At 40.5% G+C, this 18060-nt stretch overlaps 1 protein-coding gene across 1 annotated transcript in view; it reads right to left on the bottom strand.

Moving 5' to 3' along the window:
* KCTD16 (potassium channel tetramerization domain containing 16) overlaps positions 1 to 16422 on the bottom strand; it is a 371106-nt gene extending 354684 nt beyond the window's left edge. The window contains exons 1-2 of the mRNA XM_004381138.3: positions 16288 to 16422; positions 14775 to 15934 (exon numbers count right to left, since the gene is read on the bottom strand). Of these exons, the coding sequence (XP_004381195.1) occupies positions 14775 to 15606 (832 nt within the window). The 5' untranslated portion in view covers positions 15607 to 15934; positions 16288 to 16422. The remainder of the gene's footprint in view (positions 1 to 14774; positions 15935 to 16287) is intronic.
* Between the last annotated feature and the right edge of the window lie 1638 nt (positions 16423 to 18060).

Here is an 18060-nt window from a genome sequence, read left to right as displayed (position 1 = left end):
AGGTGGTGCAGTGGTTAAGTGCTCAGCTGCTAACCTAAAGGCCAGCAGTTCAAACCAACCAGCTGCTCCTCAGGAGGAAGATGTGGCAATTTGCTTATATAAAGATTACAGCCTTGGAAATCCTATGAGGCGGTTCTACTGTGTTCTGTAAGGTTGCTATGAGTCAGAATCAACTTGATGGCACATGACAACATTCTATCTCTTAATCTGTCTCTCAAGGTTTAAGTTACCCTTTTGTATTTTCTTTCATTCATATTTACCACAGTAGCCAGTCCAAGTATGTGTGTATACACACATATACATATGTCTACTGAAAGCCAATTGCTTTCACCATGAGAGGGAATCTTAATATCTTAATTTTACATGGGAAGAGTGGGAGGCATACAGGAAAAATAACTTATTGAGCATTTATTATCCATCAGGCACTGTGTTAAGTGCTGGGGATACAGAAGAACAGGACAAATATAGCTCCTTCCCCCATGAAGCCTACAGTCTCCTGAGAGAGACAGACAGTAAACAAGCAAATCAAGCAAACAATTAGACACGTGAAGGGTGCTATGATGGAAATAACCAGGGGCTGAATAGAGTGTAGCTGGGAGGACATTGGCTAGTTCAGCTGGGATGGTAATGGGAGGAAAATCCACAAAGGCCCAACTCTCAAGGGTGAGTAGGGCTCAGAAGGGCGAGCAGCAGGAGGAAGAGTGTTCCAGAGAGAGTGACACAAAAGCAGGTGCTCAAGTGGGAAAGGGCCTGGCCTGCTCTAAGAACTGTCAAAAGGCCAGTGCAATGGATCAATGCAGACAGAGGAGTGCCCTGACAGAGGGCAGGAGAGAGGAGTGCAGTGGGGTGCCTAGGAGCCTGTGTCAGGTCATGTGCTTTTCCTTTCTCTCAGGTCATGAGCTGTGGGAGTAATAGCCCAGAGCAGGACCAGTGGGCAGGCAGGCTGACACCTGTTTCTATAGTAGGCAGGATCAGCTCTCATCAGACCACATTCTCTGTTTCTCCATCTGGGTCCAAACACATCTATTTGTAAGAGGAACTGAAAGGGCCTAGAGATGCAATTCCTGGCTCCTGATGAGGAAAAAGCTAATAAGATGGCATGACCATGTCTCAGTCCTCACAACACTGCTATGAGAGAAGCCCTTATCCCCCTTCACAGATGAACGACCTGAGGTGTAAAGTGGATGAGACACTTTTCCACGTATGCGCTGATAGTGACAGAACTAGGGTCTTTATCCAACTGGTTAGATGCTGTTAGTGCATTCAACCATATTTTTAGTATTTCTTGTAGGGTGCATCCATGGTTAGAAGTAAATGTCAAATAAAAACTGCGGGCACTATTTCATTCATTTTATGTTTTGTGTTTTCTTTCTTTAAAATCTTGTTTTATGGATTCATTAGATTCATTCTTTTATTCATTCATTCAAAAAATATTTTTGAGCACTTCCTGTGTGTCCAGAATGATGGTACTCACTGGAAATGAGTTGACAAGGTAAATCAGCTATTCCTGGTTAAAGTTAAAATAATAATAATGTCACATATCATTTTGAGAATCATTATAAAAGGTTTATAATGATTATATATAACAAATTATGTATTATATAATGATATTATAAATAATTATAATATTATATCATTATAAACCAATTAAATAATAAATAATTATAAAACTACAGATAAAATTATAAAGTATCTTTAAAATCAATTACTGTTCATCTAAGTATATTATTGGATTCTGATTTTTCACATATATTTTAAAAAACAAAGGTTTGAACAGAACAGAGACTTGAAGAGTTAAAAAGGGAAAATATAGATTCCTGTAGTAACTAAAATCATTCACACAGCTATCACTGGAAAAAATCTAATTAAATAAGAAATGAAATGATTGCTAATGATTGGAGCGTTCTCCTAAGCCATCCTAGGATATAACTTTTATGACTTCATCAGCCAGCTAGTACCTTAAAGTCAACAAATTCCTTAAAGATTTATGCATTTTCTCCTCTCTAAGCATTAATATTAAATTTGGTTTAATTTCCTGACACCTCAAATTCAGATTATGCATTCTCTCTCTATTCTCATAGCAACTTGCACTTCTCCATCACACTAGATTGAAACTGACCATTTACTGGTCTGATCTCTCCCTAAGCCATATGCTCCATGAGAAGAATAACCATGTACTTCTTGTTCACAGGTGAATCCCTGGAACTTAATGCAGTGCAGGGTGCATAGCAGGTGTTCAGCCAATGTTCCTTAAACCAGTGCAGAGATGTCTATAAACCTAACACACACAAAGCAAAGGGCAGAGCAAAGTCACAGTGCCTGGCACTTACGTGGAGAGAAGGTAGCAAATGGCACTCTTGACTAATCAACTAAGGCTAGACCTAAATCTGCCTATTAAAGGAGGTCATTCTGATGAAGGGATGTCAAGATGTGTTAGAAAACAAGATTACGCTTTCACTACTTTTGTTTGTGTGTGTGTGTGTGTGTGTGTGTGTGTGTGTGTGTCTATGTGGGAGGGTATAGATGAAGAAGATTTGAAGTGACTGCAGTTTCCAATCAGTGAGGTCTATGCAGATTGTTAATCACTTCTCTGGCAGATTGTGGAGAACACTAGAAAATCATTAGCACGAGGACTTTGTGAATCAGAACCCTCCTCTTTGCATACAGATATTCCATTTTCTACCTATTTCAACTGGACAGTCTTGCAAAAAGGTACTAAGATAGGCCCTCACTAAGTCTGAATCAATCAAATCTTTTCAAACAAATATTTTACATTGTTGAGCATCCAAAGCAGGTCTAAAAATGGCCTTTAAAATGGTGACAGCATCACACATTCTCCCTGCTACAGGCAGAAAATCCAAGCAAAACTATTCATTTTCTAAGGCATGCTCTTATTACGCAAATAGGAGTCAACACCTTTCTATTTTGTTGCAGCTTGATACGCTGTAAAACAACTCCACAGGAGTATCCCTCTGTTTAAAGAAAAGAATACGTATTTTACCTAGTTGACTAGAAAGCAAGTTAATGAAAACTGAATCCTAGTTTCCATTTGCATTACAATATAAATTTACAGGTATGCCCATAGGAAAATTCCTCCAATAGATGTAATCAAATGCTTAAATTTTAAGGAAATCAGCAATAACGCCTGACCAGTCCTTGATGTAGGCCAGCTTATTCTCTGTCTGGGGTATCGTCAGAACTCTGTACACTTCTCCAAGCCCAGAGTATTGCCAAGCTTCTGCCACACTCTACCATCCATATGCCCCATTTCCCTTATCCCACTCGCTAGAACGCTCTGCTGCTCCAGGATCCCATTTGTAGAAAAGTCACCACTACCAGACCTTAGCTCTCCTCTTCTCTAGTTAGTTAGCCAACAGCGTTGACCTGGACAGTCCTCAGTGTTGCCTAAAACCCAATATTCACCAGCCTGAAACTCTTAAGTTCACCACCAAGTTATGTACCATAGCTTGCCTCCTATTTTCATTGATGTAACCAGTTCAGTCACAGTATATCAGATTTACTTGGAATAAAAGGTCGCTATAAATTGGGGTGGGGAAATCATTATAACTTTCTGCTTTGGGATGGGGCTAATGAATAAAAATAGAAAAATATGGATTTATTTGCATGGGGCAGATTTTGAATGGGCCACACAGCAACTACTCTTCATTCACACTCTTCTTTCCTTTAAATGCCTCACAGCACAGTAAATCACAGTGTGAAGCAAAAATGTCTTGTTTTCATTTCTGGAGCAATTTAAATGATCTTATTGTCAGTGGCATACTCAATAACCCTTTTCTGTCATCATGAAGGAGAATACTCTCTAGGCTGAGATTCATAAAATGTTATTCTAATTCTACAGGGACTGGATATGCAATTTAAATTGCATTCTAATTTTCAATTCTACCACCTATTACTCTAGGTTCTGAAAAGCCACACGTTGAAAACAAGGTGTGGGGGAAGAAGTCACTATTAATGACTTCCATTATGGAAGTGCCAAGGGGAAGAAACGAGTTACTGGAATTTGAAGCCTTTTAAGGGGTTTACTTTTATGTTTATTCAGATTCAATTAAAATAAATAGCTTGAGATTCCTTTTTCAAAGCCACTTCTAGATGTTTTTATTTGTTTGTTTTATCATGTGCAGAATCAATAGACTGGGCAAAGCAGCCAAGAGGACTATTGGACAGAATTAGGTAACTCATTTAAAGAAAGCCCTTGTGTCCAATCCATGCCAGTATTTTCAAAGGCCTTACTATTTATTCACTAACACTTCTGGGTGCCAGGCTCTGTTCAAATCAACTCATTTGATTCTCATAGAAACCCTATGAGGGAAGTGCTCTTGCTGTTGTTTTATGGCCTGGTTCTGAGCCATAACTATGAGTGACTGCAGATCAGACTATCGTGATCCACAGGATTTTCATTGGCTAATTTTCAAAAGTAGATCATGAGGCCTTTCTTCCTAGTCTGTCTCAGTCTGGAAGCTCCACTGAAATCTGTTCAGCATCACAGCAACACACAGAAGGGTCATGGACGCTCGTGAGATGCATTGGCCAGGAATAGAATCTGGGTCTTCCGCATGAAAGGTGAGAATTCTACCACTGAACCACCACTGCCTCCAAGTACTATTGTTATCATCCTCATTCTATAGGTGAGGAAACTGAGGCAAAGAAATAAAGGAATTTGTCAATGATCAAATAGCTAATAAGTAGTAAAGCTGGGAGTCAACCTTAGTCAGTCTGAGCTCCAGAGTCTAGGCTCTAAGCCACCATAATTTGCTGTCCCTGGCATTAAGGAGTGAACATTAACATTTTTAGGAAGGAATGTTGTTATCGTTGGTTGTCATTGAATAGATTCTGACTCATGGCGACCCCGTGTGCAGAACAGAACTGCACTCCATAGGGTTTTCAAGGCTGTGACCTTTCAGAAGCAGATTGCCAGTTCTGTCTTGAAAGGCGCCCCTGGGTGCGTTCGAGCAGCCAACCTTTTGGCTAGTATTTGAATGCTTAACTATTTGCACCACACTAGGACACCATAAGAAGGGATGGAAGGAAGAAATTGAACACTTCAGCCGTAAGAAAATTAAGACATTTACCTGCCCAGTCTCATGGCACGCTGCATTTTAGTAGTTCTTTTCCTATTGGGGGTATTTTCTCCATTCTGTAGCACTTTTCTGAACCCTGAGTCCCTCCTGTGTTGATTCTGAAACTTTTGCCCTGCATCAGCTTCAATTTGTCCCTGCTTGGATGAACTGACTAAAAGCAGACCTCAAGAGACTTTGCTGCTGGTGTTTTTCTCAGTTCCCTTGAGCTACAGTCACTGTGCAGGTGCTAAGACTAGAGTACCTTTCATTGAGAATTCATATGTAAAGTGCTTACTTAGCACCTTGCCTGAAGCACTCAGTGAGTCTTAGAAAATGCCATTATTATTACTTAAAGCACCAATCACACCATCACTGCTCTCCAGTTCTTCTGTTAATAGGTAATGTAATGCTATATTCAAGAGAGTGGCATTTATGATCATAACAGAACTCAGCAGTGGGTACTTTTTTTCTTTTAGCAAATATTTAGAACACCTGTATTTGTGCCAGTTACCATGCCAGGTGTTGTGATGAATAAGACACACAGTTCCTCTCTTCAGAGGGTTTACTGTCTAATGTTGGAGAGATAGCTAAATTAGTAATTATAACACAGTTCCACTGTATTATAACAGGGTCCTATGGGGCAAAGATAAAACAAGGGGTACCTAGTCCAGAGATAACGAGCCCTGGTGGCACAGTGGTTAAGCGCTCAGCTGCTAACTAAAAGGTAGGCAGTTCAAACCCACCAGCCATTCCATGGGAGAAAGATGGGGCAATCTGCTTCCATAAAGATTATATATAGCCTTGGAAACCATATGGGGCAGTTCTACTCCGTCCTATATAGTTGCTATGAGTCAGAATTGACTCGAAGGCACACAACAACAATCCAGATATGGTGGCCTAGGAAAGGTTTCCCAGAAAAAGTAACCTCTAGATTGGGACTTGGAAGTATTTAGTTAATCAAAGCAGGTAGACGGAGGGTTCCAGGCAGAAGGAACATGTTGTTGTTGTCGTTAGGTGCTATCAAATCAGTTCCGACTCATAGCAGTCCTATGTACAATGGAACGAAACACTACCTGATCCTGCACCATTCTCACAATTGTGGCTATGTTTGAGCCCATTGTCGCAGCCACTGTGTCAACCCATCTCCTCAGGGTTTTCTTCTTTTTTACTGACCTTCTACTTTACTAAGTATGATGTCCTTCTCCAGGGACTGCTCCCTCTGGTAACATGTCCAAAGTATGTGAGACAAAGTCTCACCATCCTTGCTTCCAAGGAGCATTCTGGCTGTATGTCTTCCAAGACAGATTTGTTCATTCCTCTGGCAGTCCATGGTATGTATATTCAATATTCTTTGCCAACACCATAATTCAAGGCATCAATTCTTCTTCAAGCTTCCTTATTCATTGTCCAGCTTTCACATGCACATGAGGCAATTGAAAATATTATGGCTTGGGTCAGGTGCTCCTTAGTCCTCAGAGTGACATCTTTGCTTACCAACACTTTAAAGAGGTCTTTTGCAGCAGATTTGCCCAACGCATAGGAACATAATGTACAAAAACCTAGACGTGAGTGTGTAACAGTATCCAGGAACTGAAAGAAATCTGTTATGGTTGAAGTTAAAAATACAAGGGATGATAATCGAAGAGGATGGAGAGGGAAGCAGAGCTCATTTCATAAAGGGTTGTGATTCATGTTAAGGAGTTTGTATTTTATTATAAGAGCAGTTGTAAAGAATGAAGAAGTTTAAGCAGAGGAGTGACATAGTCAGACGTGCATTTTAGAAATCTCACTATAATTACAGCATGGAGAATAGATTCAAAGGGGACAACACAAGATACAGAATGGGGAGGACAACTTAAGTTTCTTTAAAGTAGTCTAGAAAAGCAGTGCTGGTGGCCTGGGCCAGAGTAGCACCAGTGAAGATGGGAAGAAAGGGATGGACTTGAGAGTGATGAAGAAGAACCATAGGAATTGTCTAGAGTGGAGAAAGCAGATGAGGATGAGGACTCAGGGATGCCACCCAGGTTTTGTTCCTTGGGGAATTGGGGGGCTGGTGATGCCATTTACTGAAATAAGAAGCACAGGGAGAGAAGATATTTGGGAAATGCAGGTGGTGAGTTCAGTGCAGCTTCAGCACAGTTGAAAGAATCCAAGAGGACTCCAATGTAAAATTAGAACAGCCAGGAGGTGAGCTTTCCCACCCAAAATGACTCCTGCTCACAGTCAACAGGACTCAGTGCATACCATTAGTAGGCTCACTGCCCCCTTACTGATAGCCCAGTCTAATGACAAGAACAACAGTGGGATACTAGGAAATTCTTGAATAAAAGGAAAGAAAAATAAGGACCTCCTTTTGTTGTTGTTGTAAGCTGCTGTTGAGTCAATTCTGACTCATGATTACACCAAGTGTGTGGAGTAAAACTGCTCCATAGGGTTTTCAAGGTTGTGACCATTCAGAAGCAGATCATCAGGCCTGTCTTCCAAGGTGCCTCTTTATTGCCTGTTGTATCACCAGAGGAACTCTGGAGGCAGCAGTGGTTAAGAGCTATAGCTGCTAACCAAAAGGTCAGCAGTTCGAATCCACCAGCCACTCCTTGGAAACTCTGTGGGGCAGTTCTACTCTGTCCTACAGGGTCGCTATGAGTGAGAATCGACTCGATGGCAAAGGATATACATCATCAGGATCAGTTTGAACACTGGAGAGAACTCACTTGCTACTTACTTATATGATAAGTCTGAAATGGAAAGCTAATAATAAAAGTATGCCCTTCCCTTGCTTCCATAACATACAACATTTCAATATGCCAGTGAAAATTAAAAATAGACTTGTCATCACCTGTGAAGATTCCTTGCCAAAAGTATTAAACTTAAATCTGATCAAGCCTCTAGAATCTAGAGTCTGGATCCAATGACCAGTTTACAGAAAACACTGGGGTCAGAAAACTGTGTTAAAACACCACAGAGATCATAGAGATGATGGTCCAGTAAGACTCAGAATATGGGACATTCAACTAAATTATAAAAAGAGGGAAAGAAACATAGCAACCAAATATAATAATAGATGGACTTCATTTGGATCTTGATTCAAACAAACCAACTTTGAGAAAACATTGTGAGAAAATCAGGTATGTTTGAGCACTAACTAGATATACCTTCTCACTTATCAACTATCTCATCATCTGATATTTCACATTTATTACAATAGTAAAAAATCTACTATTCGACTTCTTTGCACATTACTGATATACATCTGGCAGTAATGAACACTGAGTTTCAAGGTGAAAGTAACACTGGCTTTGATGGTTAAGGTTATGTGTCAACTTGGCTGGGCCATGATTCTCAGTGGTTTGGTAGTTATGTAAGATGAAATTTGGCAGTTATGTAATGATGTAGCCATTTTCCATATTTTGATCTTATGTGGTCATCCTCCATTTTTGTGTAACACCAATTTTGCATAATGACCTGGTCTTTGGAAACTAACCTTGTCAACAAATGAGGACAGGGCATATTTGATGATATTAAAGAGTCATTAATTTTTGTGTGTGATAGCAGTATTGTCTTTTTTTTTTTTAATTTATGGTATTTTAGCAATGTATACTACACTATTAGTGGATAAATGACACGTGGGATTTGCCTAAATATAATCTAGGAGGGACCAGAAGGAAAATAGGTAAGAATATAGATGAAATAAGATTGGGTCTGAAGTGAAAATTTGTAATTATTGGAGCAAGGGATTGGTCACATGGAAGTTCATTATATTATTGTCTCTACTATTGGATGCATCTGAAGATTTCTAGAATAAAAAATTTAATTGACTTGCCAAGAAATGCAGTATTTGAGGAAAGCCATAGTAAAGACCAAAGATGACAGAAAAAGAGCAACAGCCAGTTATGATGTAGAGTGAGCATTCATCTATCCATTTCTGAAGAACTTTTTTTCTATGCATTGGACTGGCACTCCTTCTATGCGTAGTCACTCCACTCTGTGGCTTGCATTTGGAGGCGTTCCAAATGGAGCTTGTGGCACATTGGCAGCTATTTCCATTTCTAATTTCTTTGATGAGATCCAAACCTCATTAGGCTGTCAGAAACATTTGGTCTTCTCTTTCCAATCATATATATTTTTTAACATATCAAGGCACTTGGGGGCAATCTCAGAGAGCTACCCTCTCTGCCCACGTACTGACACTTCTCTTTCTGCCAAATTCATTCAGTGTTGCCGCAGACCTAGGCATAAACTATTTTAATTGTCTCTCACAAGGGACTGGGCTCAGTTAACAGTTATTGTTTGGCATGGAAGCAGAAACAGTATAATAATGTATTTTATTAACATGCTTGTGTTACTGTTATATTGAGCCTGGTTCTCAGAGCACAGCATTTTAAAAAGATAAGAAAAACTTAGACATCCCCTATCCCTTGCCCCTACCCCATCACCACTACCAACCAATACCTGCCCAAACATGGGTCTAAATCGACTTCAAGATGAAGCTTTATCCTTAAATGGTGCTTTTTTTTAAAATTGTAAATTACAAAGCCTAAAATCTTAAGAAGTCCCTTTTTAACTGGATGGGGCAAAAGGTTAATGCACTTAGCTGTTAACTGAAAGTTCACAGGTTCAGGTCCATCCAGAGGTGCCTCAGTAGAAAGGCCTGGTGATATACTTCCAAAAAATCAGCCATTGGAAATCCTATGAAGCACAGTTCTACACTGACACACACGGGCTGTCATGAGTCGGAATCGACTCAACAGCAATAGGTTTTGTTTGTTTGTTTGTTTTTAAGTCTTAACAATACCTCTTTCAGGATACAAAGTTACCTTATCCACAATTATTTAAAAGGGCTTTTATAAAGCCCGTGGGAAAGGTAGCACCATGCCTTGAAAGCATTCAAATTATAATATCTGTAGAATATTTCTGGAAAGCACAGGGAGAAAGAGTTGAGAGCTGGGATAAATAAAACAGGAGGAAAAGAGAGCATCCGAGGTGGAGAGGACAGAAAGAGGCAACGCAGGTGGCAGTGGAAGCCAAACCCCGCACACTGCACAGTGTTGCCTACACAACCCCTGTTGTTTCATTGTGAATGCAGCAACATCACGTCTCTATGGACAATCAAAATGGAAGTTATTATTGGTGTCTTTTAAATAACCAGGAGAAAAAAAAAGTTAGAATCATTTCAGGATGGATGTATCTCCACCTCTTTTCCTATGAAAACACACCCTCTTCTTGCAGCTTTTGCAGTCAATATCAGCTAAATCATTCACAGTGGCCGGAACCATATATTCGTCTCCAGTGAAAGGGCAGGCAGCTGAATTCTAAGTGGGAAATAACTTGCTCATCTACTTTTCACCAACACGCCATCTTGATCAACAGTCTCATGGATATATACCATGTATATAATTTAGAGGCTTCTGTGGAAGTAACCTTTTAAATTTAAAGAACTGAAGTAAAAATAAGAAAGGTTAAAATGTACCCACAAGCAGCAATTTATTGAAAATGTAAAGAATTGGTTCTTGTATCTACAATTCACAGAACTCAGAGTGTATATTTTTGGAGTAAGTGTCCTATGAATTAAACTTACTGGTTGTGGTTATGTTATCATGGTTTTATTAGAGACAAACTCCTTTGAATCTTAGTGCTTTATCAGGCATTTGTCTGAAGTCACTTAGTCATGACTAGACTTAAGAAAATGTGCATCATTCTCCACAACCAAGGACAATCTTCTCACTCTCTTGGGCATTGGAAGATGGTTCTAGAAAGAAGTGTTCATTTATTTTCATGCACCTGTGACTTTTGTTCCTAATGGTTATTGAGCATCTGGTTCAAAATCAGGACTTCCTTTTCCAAATTACCTACTTCCCATTTCATTTATAGGTGAATCAAGGAGTCATTGACTGATGTTGATGATATCTCCTTCTATATAATGCTTAAAGAGAAAAAAAAAAAAAAACAACCAAATCCATTGCCATCGAGTCGATTCTGACTCATAGTGACCCTATAGGACTGAGTAGAACTGTCCCATAGAGCTTCCAAGGAGCACCTGGTAGATTCGAACTGGTGATCTTTTGGTAAGCAGATGTAGCTCTTAACCACTATGCCACCAGCGTGAAAGGAGAGGTATTTCTTTAGCTAGTTGGATGGAAAACGAGGTGTACCTTCTTATTATTTTAAATTAAAGCAAAGAAAGTATCTAAAATACTCTGTGAGACAATCCTAGGATAGACGTTTATTTTCTATGTTTCTACACTACTCTCATTAAAACTCTTGGTTGCAGAAGCAAATCATGTTCTCCATAGAATTTCACATACACCTACTCCTCACTTATCGACTATCACATTATCTGACATGTCACATTTACGACAATAGTAAAAAATCTACTGTCTCACGATTTTGCACATTAATGACCTATGTTTGACAATAACAAACACCAAGGTGCAAGGCGAGAGCAACACTGGCTGTGATGGTTAAGGTTATGTCATCTTGGCTGGGCCATGATTCTCAGTGGTTTGGCACTTATATAAAGACGTAATTTGGCAGTTATGTACTAGTGTAATTTGAAAATTATATAATGAAGTAATTTGGAAGCTATATAATGATGTAATCATCCTCTGTTTTGTGATATGATGTGGTCAGCCTCCATTTTTGCATAACACCAATTATCATGTAACAGCCTGGTCTTTGGAACCTAACAGTCGACCAGTGAGGAGTGTGTGTATTTTATTTTGGTGTATGAATAATGTAGACGAATACATTTCTCATCTTCCTGTTAAACACATACAGACACCTGTTGACATTTTACCTGTTCATAGTCTTACATTAATAAAACAGTCAAATCTATGCTATGTTGTCCATCAATTCTAGGTCTACATGAGGCACCTCTTAAGGGTGTCAAAAATTAGATGAGGCAGGAACCTAACCTGTTAATTACTGACTGGGAGATTCTGGTCTGCAAAGCTCCCCTGAAAAACTTGGAAGCAAAAAATAGGGAAAGAAAGGGTCTTTCCCTATCACTACCAACCATCATATGCAAGGCCTTAACTTCTCTCTGTTCATTTTTTTTTTTTTTTTTTTTTACTGTGGTATGGATTCAGGCAAAGTGACTCTGTGTTATCCCTAAGTTATTAGAAGAGTCTAATTGCTTGAAGTTGTTTACTTGGATCTAAGGAATTTCTCTCTCTCTCTCTCTCTACATACACACACACACACACCCCAAACCCACTGTCGTCGAGTCTATTTCAACTCATAGCAACTCTGTAGGACAGGGTAGAATTGCCCCAGTAGGGTTTGCAAGGCTGTAAATCTTTATGGAAGCAGACTGCCACGACTTTCTCCTGCAGAGCAGCTGGTGGGTTTGAACCACCAACCTTTTGCAGCTAAGCGCTTTAACTACTGCACCACCATGGCTCTTTATATATATAAACATATATAAATAAACACAGGAAGAAATTGAGTTCTTCTGGAAGGAGTATCTTTGCATGCAGCAAACTCCCTGCTTTTGAGCCCCTCCCACGGTTTTGGCCCATTAACCTGAGCACAACAGCTTGATGAATTAGTGCTTATATAGGCACAGTTGGCAGCTTCTAATTAAATAATTATGGCTAAGCAGCTGCACGGAAGCTGTAATGCACCCTAGAAAGCCAGCTGTCAGTTTTATTGGTCCTAAGACAGAGGAAGAGTTAACACTTAGCTCTGGATGTTGGGTACAAAGGGGCAGTATCTCGTATGCAAGATATATGTTGTACGGTATGAAGTTCCTGTATGTCTGTGTTAGCTACAGAGAGATGGAGAGCAAACTGCTCCTCGGCAACATCTCAGCAATCCAGCAAAGAAAGAAGCAGTTATGGGACCAAGAGAACAATGTGTGTCCAGAGCAATCTAAGGAGGACAATAGTGTTAGACGGATGAGCCTGTGATGACTGTAGAAATGCCATGGAGCTAGTAGGCAAATAAATGGCAAGCTCTAGGTCTCATTCGGGTGAGCAAGTGATTAGAAATCTAACTTTTTTTTTTCTTCTGTTTGTTTATTTTGTTTTCAGAATATACTTTTTGTAAAATAGAGATATGTCTTTGGGGGAGAGAAATGACTGGTACGTTTTCATTTATTCGGCTGATGCTTAAGATGTTACATTTTCAAATATTAGAAATTGGAGAACAAGGTAAATATCACAAACCTACCATTTGAACTATCTCCAAGATGCAGTTTTCCAAAAAGTTTGGGGAAGATACTTTGCTTTACAGGAGAACAGGTAACCACCAAGATTCCTTGATGGAAGGCTAGAAAGCTGGAGTCTTATCTCTACACTAGTGGGAAAATCACCAGAAAGAAGAAAGCAGTGTCTGGCAGCTAAGCTCCAGCATAGATGAAGATATAGATAGAAGCCATAGAAAGGGTTATTGGACCATATAATGTCTGTTATTACACATCAATATGCTACTGAACTGATTTCTTTTTTCTCCATAGTCAGTCCATGTTTGTTCACTTTTAACAGCCAAATGTGTGACAACCCAGTGCAGAACACCTCGACTTCCCACTGGCCTTATCACTAAGGCTCCCAACACCACCTACAAAAGGAATAAATTCAAATCTAGGCAAGAATCATCCCAAGAAATTCAGCCCTACCTTTACGTTCAAAGTCATTTAGACTTTCCAACCCCATGAAATCTAGATTTGCTTTAAAATAAAAATCTAAGAAATCAAATGCTAACAAACTGAAAACATATTTCTGGTGGAATTCACTTCACTCAACTCCCAGGCCTGTTGGAAATCAGCAGCCAAATCAAGCACTACAATGAACAGGCTGATTTACTGTGTTCCTTTAGGGAATCAATGGCTTATAGTTTATTTAAAATAATGCCATTTCATAGAACGAGGTAATCTGCACCCTAAATCTTGATTGAAGTGAGCGAACTGACCTCTGAGATACCCTTACTTAAAGGTTCAGTATAATTGTTTCCTTTTCTTTTGTCTCCCTGGCTTTCTTTTATATCAGTGATTCTACCACTTCAGCTGTCTGAAGGTGTTCGCTTATGATTGACAATTCTCAAGGATCTAGTTCCTTTTAAATGGATCTCAAATGAAGTTCAGTTTAATTAAGTCTGCAGTGCCACTCAAATCTCAGTACAAAATGCTAAAGAATCATATAGCAGATTTATAAAGTCTATAAAAGCAAATTTCAGACTTGGCGGAAAGGGGGCTGTTCGGTAGTCTGTACTGCCATCTAGCCAAGACCATGCTATTCAAGGCAGCATCCATGTGTGTTTTCAGAGCCCCTGATGAAAGCAAGTCTTTACCAACGTGCTTAATAGACTCCAAAGTTCAGCTTAAAGCATAGGCAGAAGTCCTTTGTCCACTCTGCTTCAACCAAGCTCCAGTGGACCAACAACCAAATTTTAAACACGGATCTTATCATCACAATTCAATACTGGCAAACAGACATGTCTGTGTTTTCATACCATATATTATATATATACCAGTATCATTTGCTTCTTGTGCTTTTCAGGCCTTTGAACATTCTGTGACCTAATTGGAAAAACGAATAAAATTTACCTTAGGAAAGACAACTTTTAGTACTCTAGCTGGAACTCAAGAGTACAAAAAAGAACCAAACAGTATTCCTTAGAAATAGACTAAGTATGCTGATCATATACACCTGTGAAGAGAACGGATCCACATGAAAAATGAAAAGAACCCATTTTACTTACGGTAGAAGACGTATTCAGTGTAGCTTGACCAGATCTTGTCATCTGTATATTGGTTGATGAAAGATGCTGTCACTGATGAGTTACAGGCCACCATGTGGAATCCACACTCTGACAACATATCAAAAGCCCTTTCCAGATGTTTGAATTTGAGATAAAATCTGGAGGTGTATCTTTCTGGGGCTCTGTCAGGGTCTCTGCTCTCATTCAAAGTTTCTCCAAAGACTTCCTTTGCTAAGGAAATCCTTCCACAAACCAAAATCCGGGGAACTCTTCGAAACTTGGCATCTGCTTGGCTCTCCCTGCCCGTGGTGCATGATCCCCTGTAGCCCACAGTAATGAAGCCCCACTTGCGGTCGGCAGGGAGCAGAGAGGAAGGGGGGCAAATCCTCGTGTCGCTTCCTTGGGAGGCATCTTCAAAGTCACTATGGCAAAACTCTTCTGGACTCTGCTTGATTTCATCAGGGGTCAGGAGTTTGACCAAGTCCGGGAGCTGGAAGTACTCAGCTTCCCTTTTCAGTCTTCCCCTTTCTGGAAAGTGATCAGGCAGGACCACCTGCCTGTCCCTGAGATAGTCCAGAATATAACGGAACAAGAATCCATCTCTGTCAATGAAGAATCTTCCCTTGGAGTCCTTGGCTAGATCGTTAGCCATGTCTCTCTTTGGGGAAAACATTTTCCACAAGAGGGAATGAGGGATGCTTATTAATGTGGAATGGCGAGTGAAATAAACTTGACCCCCAACGTTCAGCTCCACGACCTCAGGGAAGGAGTTGGGAACTGCAGCCCCTTGTTCTCGAGGATAATAACGACTACAGTTTCCACTCAGAGCCATTGTCCCTTTCTTCTTCTTCTTCTTCTGGTATTTTGATTTAAAGGTGCAATCCAATGGAATCACAGCCTTATCCTTTGCATCAACTTGTAAAGGAGGGAAAAGGATCCTAACTTGTAAAAAAACCACCTCCTCTTACCCCAGTTCTTTTTTTTCCCAAGAAAGCAAAATTAAGAAGAGTCCACAGATGAAATGATGCTGAAAAAGTAGTTTAAACCCTGGCTGGTGGTGAGCTATTACTTCATGAAATATAATCAACTCATCTACATCCGATCTTCCACGAAGCTCAGAAGGCAAGACAGGCCAAGTCCCCAGTTACTGACAGGTCTGTCTGAAGGAAAAGAGAGAAAATTATTTCCTTAAACCCAGCATGAGTCAGAAAAAGAGAGATGGCTGGAGAGAGGAGAGAGAGGAAGAGGGAGGGAGAAAAACAGGGAGGGAGGGAGAAAGAGATTATTTTACATAAGCACCCCTAGAACTATGATTTCAGCCATTCTTCAACTCTATCGGAGCTTCTCTCTTTTCGTGTCTACATGTTTATCCATATATCTCTGTCTCCAGCAATTATTAATAACGACATTCCTATTTGTAATTCTGCATTTAAAAGGAATATACAATTGTCAACTTCTAAAAGGGGGTCGTTTTATCAGCTGGTCAGGGAAAGCAATAAGCCAAAGAGCTTACCTTACTGACAGCTGGAGACCCAGTTCCTGTGAAGAAATACCCATTTGCAAGGTAATCAGAATCCACAGCCACGCTGAGTCTGGATCTTGTCAAATCCCAAACAGGTAAAGGACAGAGGTATCAGTGAAAAGTGCCAGAGAAATGTGCTCTAAGAAAATAGTAATTATATATATATGTGTGTGTATGTGTGTTTATATAAATGTATGCATGTATATGTACTTATATATTCACTTCCAATCTCAAGTTAAAAACGAGTCACAAAAAAGTTAAACTGTGATGAGAGGTGGTTGGGTTGAAGAAGCAAAGCAGAGAAAAAATATTTAACCAAAGCTTCTCCAGGAAAAAAAAAACGAACCTTTAAAAAGGATCCTTAAAACAGAAGAGAGTTGCAAGAGGGACCGGGACTTAGAAGGTTTTCAGAAAGCCTAGGAGCAGAAAGACAGACAGATGTGCTCTGCTGGGCTCCCAGGTAGCTACTCCACCTGCCAGCAAGGGCAAACGGACTCCCATGTTCCTAACCAGGTGGGAGCCGGTCCGCTGCAGCACAGAGGAGCCGGCGTGGGGCTCGGGGCTCTAGCTTCTCAGGCGGCGGATCTGGGTGGTTCCACAGTTCCCAGTGCAGTTCGGATGCTGTTGTTTCAGCAGTGCAGGCAAGAAACCATCCAGGGAAATGACTATTACATCATCTTAAAGGAATATGGCTGGGAGAAAGCGGAGGAAGCTCGGAGTCACGTCTTCCTCGGTGACAGGTTGCCAGGATTGCGCGGGGACGCGGCGCTCCGGCTGTGGGCACGCGGCTCTCAGGAGCTCTGGGCTTGGGGCGGGGACGCAGCGCTGCGCAGCCACTTCCCTCCCAGTCCTGTCCCCTGTCCGGAGTCTGGAGATTCAACGGGCCTCTTCTTTGCCCTCTTTCTTGTCCCGTCTTGACCCTCCGTGATGAGGTAAACACAAGTGATTTTTCCATTTGAAAAATCTACAAACTCTTTTCACATGTACTGAATGTCTGCTGAAGGGCAAATTTCCCCTAAAAAAAAAAAAATCACATTGAATGACCCCAATGATCAAGCCACAAAGTGGCTTTATTTTTTTAATTGAAGGGGATTAAACCATGGTCTCTTAAATGTCCTCCAGTTTTGCTTCCTTCTCCATCTCTCTGCTACCTCCCCTCTTCACTGCCCACCCACAGCAAATAAGTAAGCAGATAAATAAATAGATCTCTCTGGAATGAATTGTGCTCCTGCAAAATGAATAGATGAAGCTCCGGCACCCACAGGAAACCCACAGTCAGTAAGACTTAGGGCCGAAAGTCGTTAGCTTACCTGTAAGAAATGGTTACCTGCAACCTTTTTTTTTCTGGGGTTGTTTCCTGACTAAGCCATCTTTTTGGGCTTGCCCCGGCCCCCTCCCAACTCATCCCAAGAGGACTTGGTGGAAGACATGCCTGCTAAGAGACGTTTTACTCCAGTCCCGGAGGGCCCCCTTAAGTGCATCATTAGAGTTTCAGGAAGGCATTTCCAGGGCAACCTAATCCCCTAACAAAGTGCTTCCAGTTGAGCCTGCCGGTCAATAATGGCCCAGCCAACAGCTTACGGTAAGTCAGCCATTTCCCTTTAAAATCACCAGTGTCTTAGGGCTCACATTCCTGAGAAGAATATAGTACTTTATCTATGAATAATATATGTGAGGTACACTCCATCCCCAACAACTGCTATTTTAAAAAATGAAAACCAAAACTGGAGGGCAAACTATGAATTAGACGTGCTTGGTGGGATA

The sequence above is a fragment of the Trichechus manatus genome, unplaced genomic scaffold, assembly GCF_000243295.1.
Source record: "Trichechus manatus latirostris isolate Lorelei unplaced genomic scaffold, TriManLat1.0 scaffold00080, whole genome shotgun sequence".
Classification (NCBI taxonomy): Eukaryota; Metazoa; Chordata; class Mammalia; order Sirenia; family Trichechidae; genus Trichechus; species Trichechus manatus.
Note: the sequence above shows the minus strand (reverse complement) of the source record. Positions and strands in the feature narration are given on the sequence as shown.